This window comes from Aquarana catesbeiana, linkage group LG05 (genome assembly GCF_042186555.1).
Source record: "Aquarana catesbeiana isolate 2022-GZ linkage group LG05, ASM4218655v1, whole genome shotgun sequence".
Taxonomy (NCBI): domain Eukaryota; kingdom Metazoa; phylum Chordata; class Amphibia; order Anura; family Ranidae; genus Aquarana; species Aquarana catesbeiana.
The window spans coordinates 87,072,851-87,098,378 of record NC_133328.1 but is presented as its reverse complement, the minus strand read 5'-3'; the positions used below and the strand labels follow the sequence as shown (position 1 = coordinate 87,098,378).

The window sequence follows — 25,528 nt, the reverse complement described above, 5'->3', positions numbered from 1 at the left end:
CTATGGAGAGCCAGGCCAAGGAGAGAGATAACAAGGGAGTGAATGAGGAGCTTGATGTTTTCATTTGTTGAAAAGGGGCGAATTCTAGAGATGTTGCGGAGGTGAATTCTACAAAATTTTGACAACTATTGGATTTGGGGCTGAAAGGACAGGTCAGACTCTAGGATTACACCTAGTACCCTGGCGTGAGGGGAGGGACTGATGGTTGCATTGTTGATTTTGATGGAAAACTCATGGAGGGGGGCACGGGCCAGGGGGAATATTAATAGCTCGGTTTTAGAGAGATTTCATTTAAGGAAGGGGTGCGACATCCATTCTGATATGTCAGTTAGTAAGTAATTCGAGAGGAGACTGAAGGAGTGAGGTGAGGAGTAGACAGATTTGGGTGTCATCGGCGTATAAGTGGTATTGGAAGCCGTGGGCAGTTATCAAGTGACGAAGGGAGGAGGTGTAGATGGAGAAGAGAAGGGGTCCAAGAACAGAGCCTTGGGGGACCCCCACAGAAAGGGGCAATGGAGAGAAGCAGACAGAGTTGTATGTAACACTGAAGGAGCGCTGTGATAGGTAGGCAGAGAACCAGGATAAAGCAGAATCTTGGAGACCAAGGGAACTGAGTTTATTGAGAAGGAGCGGGTCTCGGAGAACTCAAGTAGTAGCGGGTATGGAGTAGTGGCTATTGGTTTTAGCAGTTCGTAAATCGTTATTGAGTTATAGTAAGGCAGTTTCCATGGGGTGCTGCGCGCAAAAGCCAGTCTGTAAAAGCAGACTGTAAGGGGTCAAGAAGGTTATTTTCACTGAGGTAGGAGCTAAGACGGTTGTTGACCAAGCGTTCTAGAAGTTTAGAGGTGAATGGGAGCAATAAGATGGGTCTTAAGTTGTTCAGGTTGGTAGGGTCCAGTGAGGGCTCTTTAAGTATGGGAGTGATCTGTGCATGTTTTGGAGGGGAGGGGAAGGTGCCACTAGAGAGGGAGAGAAGATGTGAGTGAGGGAGCATAGGATAGAAGAAGGGGTTGACCGTAGTAGTTGTGAGGGAACAGGATCCAGGGGACAATTGGTTAGGTGGGCATCTGAGAAAAGTTTTGTAACCTCTTCAGTAGTAGCCAGTTCAAAAGAGGAGAGTGTTGAATGTGCTGTTAGGCAAGGTATGTTTGGTGGGGAAGGTGTCTGCACAGTGGAGGTGTCCTCACGAATTGCATCAATCTTGTCTTTGAAGTGATTGGCAATCTCTTGGGCAGTGAGTGAGTTAGTGGGTAGAGGGGGTGGGGGACAAAGCAGAGAGTTAAAGGTTGAGAAGAGCCGACGGGGACTGGATGACAAGATATTAATAAGAGAAACAAAGTAGGCTTGTTTGGCAGCATGGAGGCAGGAATTGTATTTTAGAAGGGCATATTTATATAGGGTGAAGTCTTGTAGGCATTTGGTTTTACGCCACAGTTGTTCAAGAGCACAGCAATTTACGAAAGGCAAATCAACTTTGCACTACAAGTGCAAAGTGCACTTGAAATTGCACTGAAAGTGCACTTTGAAGTGCAGGCGCTGTAGATCCGAGGGGGACATGCAAGGAAAATAAACAGCATTTTAGCTTTTACATGATTGGATGATAAAATCAGCAGAGCTTCCCCTCATTTCAGATCTACCCCTCAGATTTTCAGCGTCTGCACTTCCAAGTGCACTTTCAGTGCAATTTCAGTGCACTTTGATCTTTTAGTGCAAAGTCGATTTGCCTTTCGTAAATAACCCCCCATGTCTCTTGAGAATTCTAGTGTTGTCCGTTTGCCAGGGTTGTAGCGGTCGGGGCCTGATTCTGATTGTGGTTAGAGGAGCAAGTGCATCCAGTGATGATGAGAGTGGACAGGGGAGAGATTATGTCATATAGGTGGTCATTAACAGAATAGAGAAGAGAAGGGTTAAAGTGGTGAAGGTTCCTACAAGTGATCGTTTGCTGCTTGGAGGGATGGTTAGTTGAGGCAAGGATACAGTGAAACTGATGAGGTTGTGTTTAGAGAGAGGAAAAGGGGGTGTTGGTGAGGATTGCAGAGATGGGGGAATTCAAGGTCGAGGGTATTACCATTGGAGTGAATGGAAGTATGTGTCCATTGGGTTAGGTCAAAGGATGAGGTCAGTTTGAGAAGTTGAGCTGTAGCTGGGCTGTTAACAGTGACAGGAATGTTGAAGTCACCAAGAATGATAGTGGTTATTTGAGGCGAGAATGTAGGGTAGCCAGGCAGCGAAGTCATCAAAAAAATGCGATACTGGTCCAGGAGGCAGATAAATTGCTGCATCCTCAGAGAAATGCGGAGAAAAACAGACGAAAGCAGTGCATCTCAAAAGAAGAGAGGGATAGAGAGGTAGGGATAGGAAGGACCTGGAAGGTGCTTTGTGGGGATAGAAGGAATCCTGCTCCACCTCGTTTCTGTCCTCACTCCGGGGGAGTAAGTCCAATGGAGGCCACCATGGGAGAGGGCAGCAGGAGAAGAGTTAAAATTTTGAAGCCAGGTTTCAGTTATGGTAAGTATGTTAACGCCATGAGAGATAAGGTCATGCACAGATGTTGCTTGTTCCAAAGGGTGCATGAGATTGGGGGGCTGGTTTGAGAAGCAGGGGGATAAAAATTAAACTGAGCGGATTGCTGTGATTGCCAGAGGAGGATGGGTATTGGATATGTGGTTTGCAGTTGGAAAATGCCAGGCCAGGATTAGGAGAAATGTCACTTGAGACTAGAAGGAGGGTGAGGAAGGCAAGATGGGAGTGGGATGTGCATGAGCGCACATGTCTAACGGCTCTGGTGTTTGTCAGCATGTGGGTGCAGCAAATGCAGGAGATGATGGGTGCAGTAGTAGGGAGAGGGTAGGAGCGAGGGCAATATGCGCATGCTGTAGGGTAGAGAGGAGGGGTAGAGTAAGGATAAATTGAGGATAGAAGACACCGATATGAGAAGGAAGAGACGAAGGCACTTGTTAGTGGATAGAGAGTGGGAATCTGACTTCATATAAAATAAATGTCAAATGCTGGTTTGCTTGTTGTCTTTTAGAGTGGAGCAGAGTTCTTGTTGTATCTTCATCCAGCTTTAATTATCCTGCTTTTGTAAAACTGCACATCACTCGTGACAGTGCCTCTCAGGAAAGAGCCATAGTGTCTGCACCTCCCCATAGGCTGCTTTAAATTTATAGGGAGACTGAGACTGGATTGAGGAATCTCCACTGCCATCTATTGCATTCAGGCAACTACGGCTCTCTAAATACCTGAATATTGACTGCATTTGAAAGGAAGCAGTCACTGTCCTTCCGATAACTTTTCATTTGGTTTTGTTGAGCTGTGTGCTACTTGCAGGGCCACCCACTGCTTGAATTTTGGCAGCAGGAATCAGCTGAAATTCAATCCTTCTATGGCCAGCCTAAGTGAGAGTCAGAATTCCTTATCTCTGTATTTGTTCCCAGTCGATGACAGGAAAAGCACTGAAGCCAAAAAAAATAGCATTCTCCAAAGAAGAGGTCAACAGCAGCAGCCTACGTAATTCTCTTGTGACAGGTGTACCTAAACTTTATCTCTGGAATCCAGCCTCCAGAATATGCTGGATTTTTGCTGCAGCTGGCAATAAAATCATATGTAAATTAGACAAATCCCTTAACAATTTTACCAATTAAATGAAAACCCCTAAATTCTATTATGACTAATCCCTAATACTACAATAATCCATGTAGTAGAATATTTATGTTTCCTTGGGAGCGGCAATTCTCAAAGTTCACAGTGCTACGTTGAACATAGATATGGCCGTTCTCCTGTACTGGGAAGTAGTGATCCAGTTAAATATTTTCCTGAAAACATTAGTGATCTTTTCCACATGTTGTAAAAGAATGCTGACCTTTTTCTTTTCTTCCTGTAGACTGAGTGAACCAAACATGGCCTCTATCAGTGGACAGCTTGAAGAATTGTACATGACCAACAGTAGAAAGGACATGAATGATACCTTAACCAGTGTTCTCCTCAATGCTTGTATTACTCCGGCCAAAATGCCAGACCGACTAATGATGGAACACGTGCTTCTGATTGCTATACTACATCATACAGTGGGGATTGAGGTAACAAGATTTGCCAACTGTTATCATATATTGCCTTAATGGAAAATATGGTTTTAAAGTGAAATATTTATCTCTTTGCACTGTCATGCCAAGAAGGATTTGACCTTAGGCTGTGAGCTAGAAGCTGAATGCTTTAGATTCTATGTAATTCACAATCCCAATAAATCATGGAATATTTCTGAATTAAAGCGGCAGCGGGTCCCCAGTGCATTTGTCATAATGTGCAAGTATGCTCAGCATATTATAATAGACTTTCCTCCTTAGTTTGGCTTCTACCAGTGCTGCAAGGTCCACTTCTCCTCTTCATCACTCTTTTGTCTCTGTTGCAAACTTCTGCTCTTCTTTCTTCAGCCATTGGACTACCACATTTACCTTCAGCCCATGTATGCTGGAACTATATCATTCTAATTCCCAGCTCCATTATTAGCAATTTTCACTGCATACGAGCTGCAGGCTGTGTACATAGAACAAAAAATGTTCGTAGACAGGTAAAGAAGTTGTTTGTGAGATAAAATGTGCAAAGCCTCTGCTACCAAAAAATGTTACCTGCTAGCATTTTTATTTAAAGTTGTGGTGAATAGTATTATTAGTTCACTGGCTGACTGTAGTTGCTCCCTACATTTAAAGGATAAGTAAGATCCTAATGTACGTTTGTTTCTCTTCAAAATCTTCAGTCCAGTGATTTGCACCTCCTATAAAGTACATGGCTGCTCTCAACTCCACTGATTTCAGTGGAAAGTCTGTAATTTCCTCGTAAAACTGTTGACAGGCCGTCCATTAGTGTCGGTGGAGTTTGGTGGGTATCGAGTGGGTTGTGCGGCATTGTCGTTGGTAGGGATGCACCAATACCTGTTTTGTACCATTACTTGTGCTCAAGCACTTGCCGATACCAATTACTGATACCTCTGCGGTAGAGCTGCACGATTAATCGTTAAAAAATTTCAATCTCAATTCAACCCCCCCCTCACGATTTTAATCAAGCATTTCCACGATTCTATGTAAACAGTGCAGAGCCATTCTCTGCTCAGAGCTGTCAAAAAAAAAAAAAAAAAAGGCATTGTTCTATCGAGAAATGCCTCCGATGGGTCTGCTCATGCACAGTACACAATGTCACTCCAGCTGATATGCTGATCAGCTGGCGTGACCTCAGCACAACACATGCGCAGATCGTCAGAGGCAGTATTTGACGATCTGCAAAAAGCCGAGGGAGAACATACTTGTCAGATTATGCCTCGCTGTTGTGGGGCGGGTTCAGTATGTTGAAGGGCAGGTTTTGTGTGTGTGTGTGTGTGTTTGTTGCACCCCGCACTTACATACAGGCAAAACCTGCCGTGCAACACACACACACAACACAGCCTTCAGCACACAGAAAACCCGCCCCGCAACAGCGAGGCACAATCTGACAAATACGTTCTCCCTCCGCTGTTTGCACAGCATCGGATAATGCTTCCGATGGACTGTGCATGCGCAGACCCAGCGAAGGCATTTTTCGACAGAACACTGGCAAATGTTTATCAACATCCCTCAGTGCTGAGAGATAAAGAGAAACATTTTAACATTTCGTTTAGATCAAAGGGAAGAACTTCTGTCTGCAAATGAGGTCAGTTTACTACTTAAAGACTAAAGCCCCGTACACACAATCGGATTTTCCGAAGGAAATGTTGGATGTCAGGCTGTTGGCGGAAAATCCAACCGTGTGTACACTCCATCGGACATTTGTTGTCAGACTTTCTGCCAACAAATGTTGGCTAGCATGTTCTCAAATTTGCCGCCAACAAATGTGTGTTGTCGGATTTTCCAATCGTGTGTACACAAGTCCGTCAGACAAAAGTCCAAAGTACAAACATGCATGCTCGGAAGCAGAAGCGGTCAGTCTTGTAAACTAGCGTTTGTAATGGAGAATTAACATTCGTGACGTGGCAAATTATGAAATCTCGAAATGCAGCATTGTCTTTATAGTGCTTCCTAGGTGATCTTCTAAGACCCCTTTCACAGTGGGGCATTTTTCAGGCGCTTTAGCGTTAAAAAAAAGCTCCTGTAAAGCACCTGCAAGAAGCCTCATCTGCAATCCCAATGTGAAAGCCCCAGTGCTTTCACACTGGGGCGCTGCGCTGGCAGGGCATCAAAAAAAGTCCTTCAAACAGCTTCTTTGCAGCGCTTTCGTGTTTTTGCCACTGGGCTGGGTGAGCCGATGGACCGAGCCCTTTCACACTGCCAGTGCCTGAAAAATGCCTGAAAAACACCCCAGTGTGAAAGGGATCTTAAGCGGTGCTTTACCAGCGTTTTTCGGGCGCTGGCAGTGTAAAAGGGCTCAGGCTTTTACATTGGGATTGCAGATGAGGCTTCTTTCAGGCGCTTTACAGGCGCTTTTTTTTAACGCTAAAGCGCCTGAAAAATGCTCCATTGTGAAAGGGGTCTAAGACAAATCCGTACTGCCTGCTCACTTTTAAACTCAAGTTGAAAATCTGTATGAGCTTGTAAATGGGGAAGGGGTGTCCCATAGTAGATTGGAATAGGCTGAAAGCAGCCTCCCATGTCACTACTTGCTGGCTGAAAGTGTTAAATATGAAACAGAGAAGGGAAAGATGGTGTGACTTTCCTATTTCCTTTTTGTGTGTATAATTGGTCTTTGGTTGTTCAGACCTATGCACAATACAGGCTATTCACAGCATTGCAGTAAACTTCTTTACAGATATTCTGAAGGAGTGGCTTTGAGTGTGCCACCTGATCCATGGAGATGGAAATATGAGATATTCATATGCAGTGTTTCTAATTCCTTCAATAAAAAGATTGCCATACATTAAACAAAAACAGCAACTGCCCCTGTTTATAACTAGCGTAATAAAGTGCACATGGAAAGGCTTTACCGAGAACAAACAAAACAAATTTACCCTCTGCATACTGACCAGCTAGCCAGCAAAAAAAATTATTACACAGTCTAACAATTTGTGTTAAATTCCATACATTGAAAAAAGAGCATAGCCTCAGATCAATAAATATACAAAACAAAGATCAATGTCATCATCCCGATTGAATAAGTGTGAAAGAGCAAGAGGTAAAGGCGTGGAAGCAGGTGCTGTTACCTGCCTAGCCGCGCGAATACCCCATGATATGAAATTTGGAACTATCTCGGCATTAGCTAATGACACAAAAGTAAGGAGAAGGATAAGTAAAAAATATATAAACTTTAATAATTACAAACATTACAAATTTATAGTTACAAAATCGTGCATATTTGAAACATACTAAAATCAGTTACATACACCACATTGGACGTAAACACTGACGGAAAAGACCATAAAGTTTCTTGTACAGAGGGGTATATGGAATTGTTTCCTCAACCGGTTTCGCGGTTAGAACCGCTTCTTCAGGAGGGATAAGTCTAAAATTAATCATTTGGATTTAGACAAGATTAAAAATTACACAGCAAAAGGGGATAAAGAACATAATACAAAAATTAGAACAATGTGGAAAACGGGCTCACCAACTCAGACGTGTTCAGTGGAAAAAATGGGAACCCATACAGATCCCCCACGGCGGACACGGATTGTAGACAGGTTCTGATTAAATAGGTAATGACCAAGATGTAAATACCAATAAACAAAAGGAATAGGGGAGTGCTCACCCGGGTGAAATAAATGAAAAAGGGTGAAATGAAGGAATGACGGAGAGTGAAAAAGGGAAAGGAGGAGAGGAGAGGGAAAAAAAAGGGGGGGGGGAGCAGGGGAAAAAGGGGAAGGGGAGGGGGGAGAGGAACAGCAAGAGGGGGGGGGGGGGGGAAGGGAGGGGAGAGGGAAAGGGAAGGAAGGGGGGGGGGAATGGGGAGGAGGAGGGAGGAAAAGAATGGGGGGGGGCGCCAGCGGGGAGGAAAAAAGGGGGGGGGACTGGGGATGAGGGACAGAGAAGGGAGGGGAAAGCCAGGGTAAAAGAAGGATGGGGAGGGAAGGGGATAGATGGTGTAGTTATTCCCCTTCCCTCCCCCTCCCTCCCCCATCCTTCTTTTACCCTGGCTTTCCCCTCCCTTCTCTGTCCTCATCCCCCCAGTCCCTCCTCCCCTCCCTTTCCCTCCCCTTTTTTCCTCCCCCACTGCGCCCCCCCCACTTCTTTCCTCCCTCCCCCCTCCCTTCCTTCCCCCCCTTTCCTTCCTCCCCCCCCTCCCTTCCTTCCCTTTCCCTCTTCCCTCCCTTTCCTCCCCCCCCCTTCCCTCCCTCTTGCTGTTTTTTTTCCCCCCTTTCCTTTTTCTTGTTTCCCCTCTTTTCTCCTCCCCCCCCCCCCCCCCTTTTTTTTTTCCCTCTCCTCTCCTCCTTTCCCTTTTTCACTCTCTGTCATTCCTTCATTTCTCCCTTTTTCATTATTTCACCCAGGTGAGCACTCCCCTATTCCTTTTGTTTATTGGTATTTACATTTTGGTCATTACCTATTTAATCAGAACCTGTCCACAATCCCCCGTGTCCACCGTGGGGGGATCTGCATGGGGTCCCATTTTTTCCACTGAACACGTCTGAGCTGGTGAGCCAGTTTTCCACATTGTTATTATTTTTGTATTGTGTTCTTTATCCCCTTTTGCTGTGTAATTTTTAATCTTGTCTTGCCCAAATTATTAATTTTAGACTTATCCCTCCTGAAGAAGCGGTTCTAAACACGAAACTGGTTGAGGAAACAATTCCATATACCCCTCTGTACAAGAAACTTTACGGTCTTTTCCGTCAATGTTTACGTCCAATGTGGTGTATGTAACTGATTTTAGTATGTTTCAAATATGCACTATTTTGTAACTATGATTTGTAATGTTTGTAATTATTAAAATTTATATATTTTTTTACTTATCCTTCTCCTTACTTTTGTGTCATTAACTAATGCCGAGATAGTCCCAAATTTCATATCATGGGGTATTCGCGCGGCTAGGCAGGTAACAGCACCTGCTTCCACAAATTCCATACATTCCCTTAAAAAAAGAAGCAAACCTCAGACTGTGTGCGTTGAATATTTTATAACCTTCTTGTGACCTTCTTTTTAGGTTGGTGCGCATATCTTGGAATCGGTAGTACAGCAGTTTCATGACCTGCATCAAGACATTGGTGAAAGTAAAGAGTGTGATAACCTGCTGACCATTATAGGACATCTGTACAACTTCCACGTCATTGACGCTCGCCTGGTGTTTGACATACTGAAGTTACTGGTGTCCACGTTTACAGAGAGAAACATAGAGCTGATCCTGCTGCTTTTGAAAAATGTTGGCTTCTCCTTGAGAAAGGATGATGCTCTGGCTTTGAAGGAGTTGATAAGCGTGGCACAAAACAAGGCGAATGCTGTAGATAAGGAATTCCAAGATCAGACTCGGGTAAAAAAAAAAACAATTTATGTATTCATTTATTGACCTAAGAGTTTATACCTTGACTAGGATTTTATATGTGTGGTTTAAGAACAGGTCTACCCAAAACTGTTTACTGGTTCTGAACAGTTTAATTTGGGGATGTCCAGCCTTTTTAGCTTTCCTGGGCCACATTGGAAGAAGACATACAATAAGGATAGCTAATGAGCAGAAAAAGTCAGGCAGATCACAAGGTAACGATCATTGATATAGATAATGTACATATCTGAGTAACGAAAAACATTTTTTTGTAATATTTTTTATTATAAAAGTAATACAGGAGTAAAAGTAAAAAAGAACAACATAAAACTAGTGCAATATACTGCTTTTCATAAACTAACACATCAAAATCTGGTGAATGGATGCAGTAGCAATTCCCAATTAATTCTCAATGTGCTCGTCAGGCATTTTGGTTCTAATTTTGCCCTTCATGTGATTCATACTTGAAAATAGTTGCTGGCAAATACAGGTTCTGCCGAAAACTGATGACATGAATAAGGAGTGATTGTGAAGATAGATTGTGGGATATTTGTCTTTGGGAAGATAAAACTTATAAAAGTCCAGTAAAGATACACTGTCAAATTTTTCTTCGTCCACATGTGTTTACTAAGTGTAAACACATTTTTCCCAAAAATATCCCCCCCCCCCCAAAAAAATTTTTTAACCACTTCCCGACCACGCTATTGCCAAATGACGGCTACAGCGTGGTCGTCCAGTTCTGGGGAAGGGGCGTCTGATCACAGATCGGGGTAAAGCGCCTATCACAGCGGCTCTTTAACCTGTGATCATCTGTGTCCAATCATGATGTAAACACAGTTGCCGGTTATCGACATTCTATTCCTCACACTGTCGCAGCCTGAGGAGAGAAACTGTAACTGGCGAGTGTGAAAGGGGACATCTACGCTGATAATTAGTGCAGTCTCATCAGTGCACATCAGTGAAGGAGAAAAATTACCCGTTTGCAAAATCTTATAACTGAAACTAAGGAAAGAATAAAAAATGTGTGTGGAAAAAAAAAAATGATAACTTCATATGGGTGAAAATTTGCCTGGACAGGAATGGGGTAAAAGTGCCCAGTAAGTAAGTGGTTAAAGTACGCTTACGATTCTGTGTTGGGCTGTATTCATAGCTGCCTTGGGCTGCAGGTTAGACACCCCTTGTTTAATTAGTTGCCACTTTGTTCACAAGAAAATTATTTTGTTTCCTTCCCAATTTAACCCAACAGTGACAAGCTGAAATTGGTCCTCTGTATAAAGCATGATTGTATCCAAGAGAGCAGATCTAGGATTTAAGAGAAGATCTTTTTTGGAGTCTTTTTTTTTTTTTTTAATTTTAACCAGGATTGCTTTATTGAACAATCTGTGGTACAAACAAGACCAATTGGTGACAGTGTACAAAACCGTACAGCAAACCATTAGATAGCACTGATGACAAATGGCTCTTGTATCTAGAAAGGCATTAAGGATGCACATTTTGGAATCTTTTAAAGCAAATCTGTGCTTTTACACCTGTAGGAAAAAATCACAGATTCAGTTTCCAGCAGGACATATTCTGCTTTCCTTCAACCCCACCTACACAGTTCAGCTGCCTGGAGCAATAACAATACCCGATACTGTGTGTTTGGAGGAATATGTGACTCCCTCCTTCCTCCCAATGTGACATTACATAGTGATTTGCTCAGTGCTGTCACATGGTGGCTGAGAGAGAGCCTGCAGCTGAGATCACGATAATTGCAGTCCATGTTTTCATTCATATTGTCACTTATGTATTCTAATTTCATTTATCTACAGTAGTCTTTATTTGTTATCTCATGCAATGTAATTGTTGATTGCAATGTTCGGGGGAAAGGTGAGCAACAGACTGCTCAGCCTAACTAAGCCTGATCTGAGATTGGCTGCTATGGGTTATGCAAAACAAACTTTGTGTTTATTGCAGCAACATTTTACATAAAGCTGAACCTGTGCACATTAAGGTTTAGTGTGGCCTTTTTATATAGGTTTCACAGATGGTGTAGTTGTTTATTTTTTTTTTTTTTATTTATCAACCCGCAGGTTAGATTTATGCTGGAGACGATGCTCGCATTAAAGAACAATGATATGCGCAAGATACCAGGCTATGACCCTGAACCTGTGGAGAAGCTGCGTAAATTACAACGCTCTTTGGTAAGAATCATTTAGAATTCAACCAAAACATTATTTAAAGTGGTTGTAATCTGACATAGGCACATATATCTGTTGTGTTTACTTATCTCTCTCCAAAGCTCCAAGTGGCGCCTCTTTCTGCTGCTCCATTCCTCTGTTATCAGCATGACAACTTTTGACAAGTTCTCTGACACAGGAGATAACATAAAAAACAAACAGAATCTTGCGAGCCACCATGTGAAAATCCAAATGATAATTAGAAATGATTAAAGGACAGCTGCTAGCATTGATCACGTCCCATATGCTCATGCCATATGTTTTATACCAATATGATGCTGCGCTATCCAAGTGTAATCATACGGTAACCGTACCAAACCATAATATTACTGGCTGCAGTTAAATAGTGGTGGTGGAATATTCTATTCCTCTATAAAAAAATCTAGTGAATGTAATAATGCAATCTTATGCGATTATAAGTTGCGATCATGAACAATAAAAATTGCAATCCTATGCGATCCTCCCAACGACAACCTGTGTAGCATACACACCTCTATATACACATGTAGCATTCATATGCAATAGAGAAATTAGCAACCCTGTGCGATAATTACAGTACTGCGATAATTGCAGTGACAACCTGTAATTTACATAAATCTGTATAAAAGTGCATCAATATACAATTATCAATATAGAAATAACGTGAACTGTGTTTAAAGTGCTCTTGTGCCAAACTAATTCATGCATTAATCTTTATCCATAAAATCGCAGCATAAAGTCCATTCATAAATACTTCATTCTTCTGGTGCTCATTACAGATGATAAAACAGATGATATAACAGTAAAGTGCTCGTGTCCACTCTTGTGCTCCCCTTTGGTGTATGCGCTCACCTTAGAGCATATGACCTTGCACCTAAGCTCGGTCAAAACACGCTTTTAAACCACCTCTGGGTTTATGGTCAGCATTTAGATCCTTGGATGGTTGCTTGCAGCAATATTCATATGGAAAACAGAGGAAACTGGATAGTGTATTACCGTTTTAAAAGTTTTATTTAAAATGACAATATTCCCTATATTGGGGTACTCACATTTAATAGGTGCTATGAGTGCACCACTCTGTATCAAGCCAAACAAATATAAAGGCGCCGTGCTGATGTGTCCTCTCCCACTCTGAGAACACTCCACTGTCTCACAAACCATCCTGTCCCCTCCCCAATATGTGTCGATACCGGGAAATGTTATATCTTCCAGAGAATTCCCCCTGAGGAAGATACGACATTTCCCGGTATCGACACATATTGGGGAGGGGACAGGATGGTTTGTGAGACAGTGGAGTGTTCTCAGAGTGAGAGAGGACACATCAGCACGGCGCCTTTATATTTGTTTGGCTTGATACAGAGTGGTGCACTCATAGCACCTATTAAATGTGAGTACCCTAATATAGGGAATATTGTCATTTTAAATAAAACTTTTAAAACGGTAATACACTATCCAGTTTCCTCTGTTTTCCATATGAATATTGCTGCAAGCAACCATCCAAGGATCTAAATGCTGACCATAAACCCAGAGGTGGTTTAAAAGCGTGTTTTGACCGAGCTTAGGTGCAAGGTCATATGCTCTAAGGTGAGCGCATACACCAAAGGGGGAGCACAAGAGTGGACACGAGCACTTTACTGTTATATCATCTGTTTTATTATCTGTAAAGAGCACCAGAAGAATGGAGTATTTATGAAAGGACATTATGCTGCAATTTTATGGATACAGATTAATGCATGAACTAGTTTGCACAAGAGCACTTTAAATACAGTTCACTTTATTTCTATATTGATTATTGTATATTGATGCACTTTTATACAGATTTATGTAAATTACAGATTGCCACTGCAATTATTGCAGTATTGTAATTATCGCACAGGGTTGCTAATTTCTCTATCGCATATGAATGCTACATGTGCGTCTTGCAGGGAGTTTAGCTGTCTACAACCAGTTGTGCTGGCCCTCTTGGGCATGCGCCCATCAACCGCATAAAGTAATCAGCACTGGGTCCTAATGCGCTGCCATGGAGACAGAGACCAGCGCTGTCAATAGCAGGAACAGCAACCCTGGTTGTTTGGCCACTGGTCTGGAGAGGGAGGATTCCCCCATCCACCTGCAATGTGTAGATGGGAGAATTGGATCATATTTTTTTCAGTGTAATGATCAAATGAAAAAAAAACCCAAATCAATGTACAGAGCGGGGGAGGGAGAAAGATAGGGGAGAGAAAGGGACAGTTCAGTGATCAAATGCAGTGCTCAGTTAATGCAGTGCTCACTTATTCGAGGGACGAGACTGGAAGTTGGTGGATCAGGCATCATTCACACAGCTTGGAATGTGTAGCTGTGACTGCTGTTCTTCATATCTCCCGCTCACATCTCCCCTCTCTCACCTGAACACAGATAGGAGAGTGGGCGGGTCGGCCAGACACAGGGGGAACAGGGAGGAGGGGCAGCTGTATGCATCGCTCCTCTCCCGTCCGTTGCTGGGAGGGGGGGTGAACTCGCTGGGCTGTGTGAGATGAGTGTCAGAGACGCTCAGCTGCAGCCCCTGGCTCCTAAATGTACAGACATTCTCCTGTCCTACGGACGGGAGAAATCAGTCAGTTTTCTCAAACTGTCACGGAGATAATGGGAGGCTGGCAACACTGCTTGGGCCCCCCCACAGTGGTGGAACTGCAGGGCCCAGTCGCAAGTGCGACTTCTGCGACCCTGATTGTTCCGCCAATGGAACTTATCCTTTAACTCTTCCCTCCTTTTTGTCTGCAGACAAGAGAAAGATCAGTGCCCCTTGGGCAACAAGTTGGATTATTTGTGTGCAATAACAAGCACTTCCCCTTGTCAGAAAATCTTATTATTGCCACAGTGGAAGACCTACATAGCCCATTTCTCACTCAATCATTGCAAGTGACACGCAAATCAGGCTCTAATCCAGCCATGAAGTAATTTATTTATATTTTCACTTTTTTATATCTTTTTCTACAGTAGTCTTTATGATCGTAGCATATTGTTACATGGTGTTCTTGTTGACTGTTTTTGTGAAGGTTCACAGCAGTGTGTCTGGCAGTGACACTCGTCTCCGTGTGTCGCTGGAGAACCTCTTGGAAGCTGAAAAAGTTGGAAGATGGTGGATTGTTGGGTCATCGTGGAGTGGAGCACCAATGATCAACGAGTCTTCGGGGAAGGTGCCAGCACAGTCTCTTGGCAAGGTATGGAAACTCTAGGGATTGGACCCATGAATATAGTATAAATAACACCTTTTTTTTCTTTAGAAACAGTAATACTGAGATTTATTTTAGATGTTTATACAGTGTGTATGTATGTATGTATGTATGTATGTATATATGTATATATATATATTATAGTGTATGTATGTGTGTATATATAATTTTATATGGGGTTTATGTACTCTCCAGAATGTGCATATGACTTCTTACGACTTTTACAAAATAGGTCTCTCTTTTTGCTGTTTGTTTTTCACTGTATTTATACCTTCAAGGCAGAGAGTTCCTTTTTGGTAGTAAAAGTTGTGTTCTGTTTTCTGGGTAGTTAATATGTACATAATGTACATATGTTTGGCGCAGTAGGAAGTGGCAAGTTTGTGTGTTTTTAAAGGATATGAGTAAGTCTGTGAAATCTTATGAAGTATGATGTCTTTACAGCTATAAAGCAAAAACACCCTTTTAATATAGCCATGATTTGGCATACTTAACCTTTTATCAAGCAGTAGATTGTTCATATATACTGCTATGGAGAATTCAGAAAAAGGCAACACCACTGTTGTCCCCTGCCTTATTTTAGGAATACGCATAGAATTAAATGGTATTGCTGCTAACCATAAAGTACAGTAGAGCAAATAAGAGTACTTTTTATATCAAAAATAGTGGGCAAGCATTAAAGTTGAGATAGATGTAGTGGGCTAATTAGATTAAGCTATGGGAGGGGGATAATAGGTAAAAATTAGAGGCCGGTTAATGGGTTGGTTTAGGGATTAATTGTTTTGGGAATATTAGGAATTTTTTCTTTGGATAATTTGCTTTGCTGGAGGATCTTTAAAATGATTGTAAAGGCAGTAGTTTTTTTTTAGCTTATTGCAGTAAGGTAAGAAAAAACCTTCTGCATGCAGCTCCACTTGCTTAATAACATACCTGAGCCCAATCTCAATCATCGATGTGCAAGAGAACGCAGGCTCTTTTGGCTCTCTCCCTCTGTCTCAGATACAGCAGTGACTGCCAACGATGAGGGAGCTGAGCGTGCATGCTCGGGTGCCCCCTAGAAAGCAGCTTGCTATGGGGACACCCATCGGGGGAGGAGGGAGAAGCCAAGAGTGCCAGTGGGGAACCCAGGAAGAGGAGGATCATAACTGCTCAAAACCATTGCACAGAGCAGGTGAGTATAACATGTTTGTTAGTTAAAAAAAAACAAGACTTTACAATCACTTTAAAGAGGAAGTAAACCCTGATTTGTTTGTTCTTACTTTCTTTTCCCCTGTAAAGTAAAGGCATAATGAGCTAGTGTGCATCGCACACTAGCACGTTATGTGACACTTACCTGCAATCGAAGCCCACACCATCCCTGCTGCAGGCCGTGTCCATCTTTGCCCCTCTTCCTCTGGCCGGAGCCGCGTGTCATGCACATGGGAGCCGCCAGTCACGGCACTCGCTACTGAAGAAACGGCACGGGCGGCCGTTTCTTCACAGCGCATGTGCCGATGACATAGTCAGTGCAGTATACAGTAGATATCTCCTAAAGGCTGCACATTTAGGAGATATTTACAGTACCTATAAGTAAGCCTTATTCTAGGCTTACCTATAGGTACAACTGACACAGAGAGGTTTACAGCCTCCTTAAGTGTCAGTGCATATTTTTTTGGGGTGGGGCACTTAAAGTAAACTTTATTTTTGTATTATTTTATTAATGTTAAAACCCCCAGATTTAGAACTACTGTACTTGACTCCTAGCTCTGAAAACTCACATATTGTGGAGGGGTATGTTTACTTAAAAATTGTATAAAAACAAGTGATGTACAGCCAAGAGAACCTGTACAGAAGAAACGTATTACTGTCCTAGTTCTGAAAATGCTGGTTTTGTGGGTGTCTGTCTTGATTCAGAATTTTCTGATTTAGGGACCATGAAGATTATTACAGCTAGCAAAGTCAGAGAAAAGTTACAATTCTTGATCTGCATACAAGTTGTGGAACAATAACTTGGAAGGTGCTGAAACCACTGGATCAGTTTGATAGCCAGTGAATAAGCATTTGTGTAGGAGATTTTAGAAATGGCAGTTTCCATATTTTTTTAGTACAGGTCTCTGCTAATGAATGAAATACATTTATGATAATGTGCTCTCTTTAAGGTCAGTGCAAAGATCATGGAACTGGCCCGCAAGCAGCGGATGAACACAGATATCAGGAGGAACATCTTCTGTGTTATCATGACCAGTGAAGACTATCTGGATGCTTTTGAGAAGTTGCTGAAGTAAGTTTTTTTTTTGTTTTTTTTTCTAGAAAATTACCCAGAACCCCAAACTAATATTAATATATAAATATATATATATATATATATAGAGCAGGGACCCTAGGGAACAAAACGGCGGTCGTTGCAATATTTTATGTCATGCGGAATTTTCGTGGCAATTTTTCAAACACGATAAAAAAAAAAAAAAAAACGCTTTCATGATTAAAACCAAAACGCAATATTTACCCCAATGTTTTTGTATAATGTGAAAGATGATGTGAAGCCGAGTAAATAGATACCAAACATGTCACACTTTTACAATTTTATGTGCACACTCGTAGAATGGCACCAAACTACAGTGCTTAAAAATCTCCATAGGCGACACTTAAAGTGTAAGTAAACCCTCCTGTTGTTTTCAGCCAAGGAAGCTGCCATCTTTGCCTCTGTTTAATCTACAACTGCCATGATGCTGCACATGTGATCAATTATGACACCAGCCATTGGATGGTTTGACAGTTTGGTTGAGAGCACAACCAATGGGAGTGCTGCATTTCCGTGCCGGAAATTAAACTGTTTTATGGCTGGGTTTACTACCGCTTTAAATGTTTACAGGTTACCATTTTAGAGTTACAGAGGAGGTCTAGCACTAGCATTATTGCTCTTGCTCTAACGATTGCAGCAATACCTGTGGTTTGAACACCGTTTACATAAGCGGGCGTGACCTACATATGCGTTTGCTTCTGCGTGCGAGCACGAGGGGATGAGGGCACTTTACAAAATATATATTTTTTTAATTATTTTATTTTATTTTTTAACACTTTCCCTTAAATTTTTTGATCACTTTTATTCCTATTACAAGGAATGTAAACATCCCTTGTAAAAGGAATAGGGCATGACAGGTCCTTTTTATGGAGAGATCTGTGGTCTATAAGTCCCCACATCTCTCCTCTATGCTGGAAAGCATGAGGTTTTCTCCCACACCCTAAAGACATGCTGGTAGGTTAATTGGATCCTGTCTAAATTGTTCCTAGTATGTATGAATGTGTGTTAGGGACCTTAGATTGTAAGCTCCTTGAGGGTAGGGACTGATGTGAATGTACAATGTATATGTAAAGCGCTGTGTAAATTGACGGCGCTATATAAGTACCTGAAATAAATAAATAATAATTAACAAAAAAATCAGTCTCACGCTTTCCAGCAGTGTGCTGGACGTCACTTTTGTCGTCCAAGTGTCAAAGAAGTTCCCCGGCCAGCTCTATGCAAACCGCTGCTGATGGATTCATTCTCCGGCCCCCAGCCCCGCCCGCTCCCCCCCCATCGCACGGGAGAGACCAGAGAAGCACTGAAGGGCAGCGGGAGGGAGGGGAGAGAATGTGGGGAATCGCCAGCTGAGAAAAACAAAGATATCTGGATGATGCCTGTAGTTGCAGACATCATCCAGATATCTTTACTCAAAGTCAATGACGTCATATGACGTCTACCCGGGAGAAGTGGTTAAGAACCGGTTCAATTGGTTTGGGTGTGAGGGAGTAAAATGTATTAAATACTACTGTACTCTGTTGCTGCTGTTACTGAACAGGTTTATTTGTCCTAATAAAAATGTTCTATTGTATGTCACAGCTGGGAAATTTGTAGTTTTCCAAGGGTGTGAAGTGCTACGTGACACAACTTTGGCTGGTAGGGATTGCCTAGGTTATAATACATCAACAGCTGGCAGTTAGTGGGTTGGCTATTTCCCAATCATCTTGTAATATATTTGTATATGTGGACTCTTCACAGTTTCATTCATGTCCTTTTAGGCTAGGTTTGAAAGACCATCAAGAGAGAGAGATTGTACATGTCCTTATAGATTGCTGTCTGCAGGAAAAGCGCTACAATCCATTCTACGCCTTTCTAGCCAGCAAGTTTTGTGAATACGATAGAAGGTTTCAGGTAATACATGCCCTCAAAATGCAGTTCATGCGGTTCAAGACATTGACGTGTGCTAGATGATTTTTTTTTTTTTTTTTTTAGTAATTTCATTCCTTTCCTGCTGATAATCTTTTATAAGATAAAAAACAAACCTTATTCAGTGTTGTACTCACATGTTGGTTTTAAATTCTGCAGATCTTTTATCTTAAGAGCAGAGATTACACTCCTTGGGAAGGCAGTCAAATGACATAAGAATGAAGTTTCATGTCTCTAGATAGGTGTTACAAATAATACTGTAGAGCTATCAAACAAACTAAAGAGCTTTGTAATTGGATTCACCACTGGCTGTTTCTCTAATCTGAGGAAGTGGTTACACAGGCTAAGTAGGTTGCTATTTGGTGCTTTTGTAAATAGTCTTGAATTGAGCTATGACCTGACCAGGGCTGCAGTACCAACACAAATGAATCCTGCAGCCTTTGTTCTTTTTTGTCATGATGCAAAACATATTGGATGATACCAGCACAGAGTTTTACACCAATTTGGTGTAGTATACTCAGTGCCTGGACAAGGTCATCTAGAGCCCAGGGCGCACATGCCAAATTGCACCCCAACCCCCCCCCCCAAGATGTATGAGCAAATGTTCTCTCCCCCCCCCCCCCCCCCAAAAAAAAAAGTTGAGTTTGACCAGTCTGCATGTTTACCATCAAAGCACAAATTCCACTCCCCCATCCTAGCACAAAATCCCCCCAAATCACCATTCCTAGCACACCTCTCCTAATCTCCCCTCCTAAAGCAATTCTTACCCCATACCGCCCCCCAAATTCCCTCTCCCAAAATGTCCTCCCCCCAATCTCCTTGTGGGCCCCCCCCAACTCACATGATACCACGGTGCCCTGGGCAGCCATCCCTTCTGCCCACCCCTTGTCCCGTCCCTGAGTATTGTGCTAATTGCACTGGATCCTGGAATGCATGCAGCAGGAACATGGCCACTGCTTGTGTGCAAATGGTCTAAGGCAGTTAAATCAAGCTTTAGGGCTCATGCACACTGGACGTTATAATAACGTTATAAAAATGCCAGTAGCTTTGCAGTGAGTTTTTCAGTGTTTTTGCAACAGCGTTTTTGAGCAATTATCTGTGTTTTTTGACGTTAGAGCGTTTTTACAGCTGAAACCTCTCAGAACCCACTAGTTTTTTGGGGATTTTTTTACAGCCCAAAAAACGTCCCTGCCAAAAACCGTTGATGACAGTCTATGTGTGCATGGACACATAGGAAAATATTATGGGGAGTTTATTGACTGTAGAAAAAAAATGTCTGACGCCCAAAACAGCAGCTGTAAAAATGTCCAGTGTACATGAGGCCTTAGGCTGGGTTCACACTTATGCGAATTTGGATGTCCACCACTGGAAGTGCTGGTGTGGGAGGGAGCTCGTCCCAGCTCCTGTGGTAGCTCAAAGTGAAAGAAAATCTCCCTATATCCATACTATCCTTGAGATCAGGTGTAAGTGGCAACCTCAGCCTGGACTCCAGCAACGGGGACATGGCCTGGCTGGAGTCCAGGCTGAGGTTGCCACTTACCCCTGATCTCAGGGATGGTATGGATGTGTGGTTATAGGGAGATTTTCTTTCACTTCCAGCATTTTTTTATGTTGCGTTTTATGTTGCGTTTCTGAGGTCGAGCTTTGTACAAGAAAAAAGAAGAGCTGAAATGAGTATAAGGTTTGTTTTGTCAAGTTTGCCCCAGGATAGAAAATGAATCTTATGCTGAGAATTACATGTAGGCCGCTGCTGATTTGGCCTCCTGAGAATGCTAGGTGCCAGGTTTTTATGCTGGCATAGATGGACTGCGAGTCATTGATCCAGAACAATTATGTTAATCAGACGTTATGACTCTACAAGTTCCATTCTTGTTCAAGCTCAGTGAAATATTGAACCCAGAGACAGACTGAGCGTCTATCTTTATAATGATAGAAAATTCAGACACCAGTATTTGTTTTTGTTTTTTTTGCTAAACCTGAGCCTAACTATCCATTTCTTTTATTTGTATAATCTCACAGATGACATTTCAGTTTAGTATGTGGGATAAATTCCGGGATTTGGGAAATCTGTCAACAGCCACATTCTCTAATCTCATCCAGTTCCTGAGTCACCTGATTAAAAAGAAATCTCTTCCACTCTCTATTTTTAAGGTAGGAATGATGTCTCCCTAGCTTTAAACCACTTTCAAAGTGCCTTTGACTTTGGTAATGCATGTACTGTATATGCTTTTCTGTTCTTATATATAAGTTGTATATTTAGCATTAGGATAATATTTTCTTTTACATCTTGCACAGGTCATAGAGTTCAGTGAGCTGGATAAAACAAAAGTCTCTTTCCTGCGTCAGATTCTAAGCAGAGTGCTGGTGGATGCTGAAGCTGATGATCTTGCTGTGATCTTTGGAAAGTAAGTAGATGCTTTGCTGCACTTCGTTTACCTCTGCTTTCTGTGAAAAGGCAGTACCTTTCCTAAATCCTTTTAATGAACTTGTATTTTTTTTGTTTTTAATTATATTCTGTTATGACTATGGAATTCTCTAAGAATCCCTTGATTTCATACTTGTTTTTTTTTTTATTGTCCGACATATTTTTGGATGCTTGATGACTATAACTCTTTAAATTAAGCCTGTCCTCTTATCTGTATCTAAAAGTACTGTAGAAGAGAAGGCTACACAGGATGACCGCTATTTGGCCACCTACCTGTGCCCGTCTGATACCCGCACATTGCTACTGAGTCCCCACCTTAAAGTATAAGTTCACATTTACAAAAAAAAAAAAGCTAAATGCACTTTTTTTTTTTTTTTTTTTTTGCAAGTAAAAAAAAAATATGCATTCATTATTTTTTTGTTAGGAGCCTGTAAAGCATTGCGCTCACAAACCGTAGATTGTAGGTGTAATGTCACGGTCCTGCAGTCTGCCTGTGTAGCTGTCTGTCTGTGCCTCCAATACGGGCAGGCAGTTACGCAATGACAGGAAGACCCAGTGAACTACTAGAGCGGTCAACAGCGCCCTGGTAGTTCAAGCCGAGAGTCGCAAAGGTACTTGTAGTTTTCACATTCACAGAACACAATGAATGAATGATGCTGATGGTCGGGGGGATGCCCCTACTTCTTTCCTTTTAGATTGTGATAGCGCGGGGGGAGAAGATCCCCCGCTCACTGTCAAAACGGGGGTTTGGGGGAGTTGGGTGCAGGGGCCGCTGCATTTGTAACACTTTGCATGTTACACCCTGAACATGGGTGTGACATGTAACCTGTTACAAAAGAGGAACTTATTCTTTTAAGGCAAACCCCCCCCCAACCACCCATTAGCCCATGCTTCAATGAGAGTTTCTTGCTGCTCGCTTGAAGGAAACTTTTTTTTTTTTTTTTTTTCTGCAGCCCTCACACAGGTTTTTTCTACTTATGACATATACCATGGAGGCTGAGTTACTTTGCATTAGCTCTTTGAAATGGATGGGAATGGTTGGTGGTTTCAGAATTCTTCTATACAGTAGTGTCCAAAACGTTTCTCCTTCATGCCTAGTAGATTACATAATTGTTACTCGAATCTATTGAAATTCAAGCATTTTATGTTTAATGAAATCTAAATTGACTTTTACAGAATTATATAGGCCAGTGCTGATCACTGCTTCTCAAAATGCCGGTTACAATGAAGTTTTGGCTTCAGTCTGAGGTCACTGAGCCAAAACAAGTACAACAGTTGGCACTTGCCTTTTCCAAGTCTGTGACTCTCAAATAGTGCAGCATTTTCAGGAGAAGTATGGTAGCTTCCATTGCAATCCTCCTTATGAAAATGCTAGATGCTTGGTTGCTTGTCTTTTTGTAAGTTTCAGTCCCAGTCCCAAAACAAGCATGGTGTAACTGTCAGGACCATTAATCCCTTTACTTGTTCCAGTACAGAAATTCAGACAACATTGACATTTTCAGAATCAGAATGACAGTCTGTGAACTAGAACAGAGTTCAGTAATGGCAGCCTCTGGTAATCTCTCATGGTAGTGTCCCTTTTGAAGTCATTGAGTGTAAAACTAACCCCGAAACTTCCAGCATGGTTGTGAGAGGTTGTGCTCTTAATGCCAGCCATCAAGCTTCTCTGTACCTGACTGTAGGAATTGCAAAGCCAGAATTCAGCAGCAGGTGGCACTGTAGGTGAGATGTGGAAGTTTTAGGCCTTGGTCCCAGAGAATTACCCTACAGGGGGAAGAGAGCACTTTAATAATGCATGGATGGCAATATGGTAGCAGGGACATTTCATATTAAAAAATAAAAATCCTCTTTTCTATTTAAGATGGCTTTTTCATTGCTTGTCATTATAAGAACTGTTTTCTTTTTTCCCATCAGAATCTCTGACAACCCCAAGCTTGGAATGCTGCGTGAAGGCTTAAAACTCTTTATTTCCCATTTCCTGCTGAAGAACATACAGAAGAGTGCAGAGGAAGCTGAGCTGCTGCGGCAGAAAGCGGATATAGCCATGAAAGCCCTGCAGGCAAAGGATAACAAACTGCGGCTATAGAGACTTCACTTGGCCTTTCTTACAGAAGATAAGAAACCATGTTACTGAAGAGCTGGATCTGATTTTATAAACAAATGAATAGTGGATAAGTCAATTTTTGGTGGACTTTTTTCGAACAGGTCCAGACCTTCACATAGAACATTGTAAGACCCCTTTCACACTGGCAGCGCCCGGACGTTAGCACTAAAGCGCCGCTCGTTTCTTCGGCCGCTAGCGGGGCGCTTTTTACCAAAAAAAAAAAAAAAAAAAGTCTCATTTTGCGGTGCTTTCAAAGTGGTTTGGAAGCGTTGCCCATTCATTGCAATGGGCGTTTTGGGAAATCTATTTACACCGATCCCAAACCGTCCCAAAGATGCCGCTTGCAGGACTTTTCATAACGTCCCACAACCGCTCTGCCCCAGTGTGAAAAGACACACTGCAATGAATGGGAGGCAGTTTTCAGAGGCTATTTCTAGCGCTAAAGTGCCTGAAAACCACCTCAGTGTGAAAGTATCCCAACTGAAGGATTGTTTTATGACATGGAATGCTCTATTGGGCCTGCACAATGCTTCCTCCTTCCTGTTCTTGCTGTTTTGACAATTGGCAGTGCCTATGACATCAAGCATATGGATTGGAGTTGGCCAGTCTTGCTTTGATCCATACAGCTATACTTTTTGGAGCATGCCACTTGTCAAACTGGTTATGGTGTGCCACTGAAGTGGCCATGTATTTCCCAGTGCACCTTTCCTTCAGGATGTGCACAGAAGCCCTCCAGTGTCCACTAAGGCTAGCCATGTATATTAAAATTTTTGGTCAGTGAGCCTAGGTTCACACTTGTGCATTGCAGGACACCGCATGTGATTCGCACAGAAATTGCGCCGCATTCCTGTGCACATCACACGCAATGTCTGCACAGTGCAATTTGAGCCATACATTTCGTATGGTTCAAATCGCGTCACGTTAGCACCAAAATGGTGCAGGACCCTCTTTTTCCACACCTGAATTGCATCGCACAGGCGTTCACACATCCATGAGATCTAATTCTGGCATATTACGGGAGAGGTCTGGCTGATTCTTTTGTTTCAGTCAGAATTCCTTATCTGCTATACTGACTTTAATATATAGTCTCCTGACAGGAACAAGGAATCGAGCGCACTGGGGGAGAATGAGTGACCTTATATATGTATAGTATATTTACATATCAGTAATCAATATTTATTGCCCTCCATTCAGAACTAAATCAATAGTTTTGGGTGGACATATTTTTAAAGCCCTAAACTATTATTCAGCCTGAATTATTGCATGATTTCTCTCCCTTTCATGTGTCAATGAGCAATAAAAGCGCGAGAACTATATGCTGTGGTCCATATAAATTGTAGCCAACAAGAAAAAAAAAAAAAAAAAATCTCTCAGGTCCTGAAGGGGTTTGAAAATAAAATTTATAACTGTGCAACTAGCAGGTTGGGCAGCCTTTTGATACCAAATGTGGGTTTTGGATTAAGTACAATATTTTTTACTGAGCAGAAATGTTTCCTGTCTTTGAACTGAAGACGTGTATACTTTACCATAATATGGTAAACAAATGTCATTTTTGTTTTTGGCCACTAGATGGTATCCTGTCAATAAAAAAACCTGTTTATATCTGTCGAACAAAGCGTATGGCGCTGGTTACTTCTAATGTATCTCTTGCGAATTGTTTAAGTTTTATGTAACATTTTTAAAGAGTGCACAAAACATATAAGGAAATGGAGTGGAAAAAGCGCGGTAAAAGTTCCAAAATTGCGGAATAAAGTTTATTAGCACTAGTGCAGTGTAACAATTTTCCATGTAGTACATTTTGCCATAAACGGCCACATTGTGGTATTTTGTGCTATATAAATGTACAATCCAGGCAGGGTTCTGGCGAAATCAAGGATCATCCCACTGAAGTTTAGCAATTAGTGTTTTTTTCTGTGTCCAGGATTTGATGTTCCAACACTTGCACCTCTGCATCTCCAAAGGAATATTCATCAG

At 42.1% G+C, this 25,528-nt stretch overlaps 1 protein-coding gene across 1 annotated transcript in view; it reads left to right on the top strand.

Moving 5' to 3' along the window:
- Nucleotides 1-25,169, top strand: part of NOM1 (nucleolar protein with MIF4G domain 1) — a 35,886-nt gene extending 10,717 nt beyond the window's left edge. Inside the window, exons 3-11 of the mRNA XM_073629938.1 lie at nt 3,884-4,079; nt 9,097-9,420; nt 11,502-11,612; nt 14,666-14,830; nt 16,978-17,099; nt 18,878-19,010; nt 21,045-21,176; nt 21,321-21,430; nt 23,365-25,169. Of these exons, the coding sequence (XP_073486039.1) occupies nt 3,884-4,079; nt 9,097-9,420; nt 11,502-11,612; nt 14,666-14,830; nt 16,978-17,099; nt 18,878-19,010; nt 21,045-21,176; nt 21,321-21,430; nt 23,365-23,536 (1,465 nt within the window). The 3' untranslated portion in view covers nt 23,537-25,169. The remainder of the gene's footprint in view (nt 1-3,883; nt 4,080-9,096; nt 9,421-11,501; nt 11,613-14,665; nt 14,831-16,977; nt 17,100-18,877; nt 19,011-21,044; nt 21,177-21,320; nt 21,431-23,364) is intronic.
- The last annotated feature ends 359 nt before the right edge of the window (nt 25,170-25,528 follow it).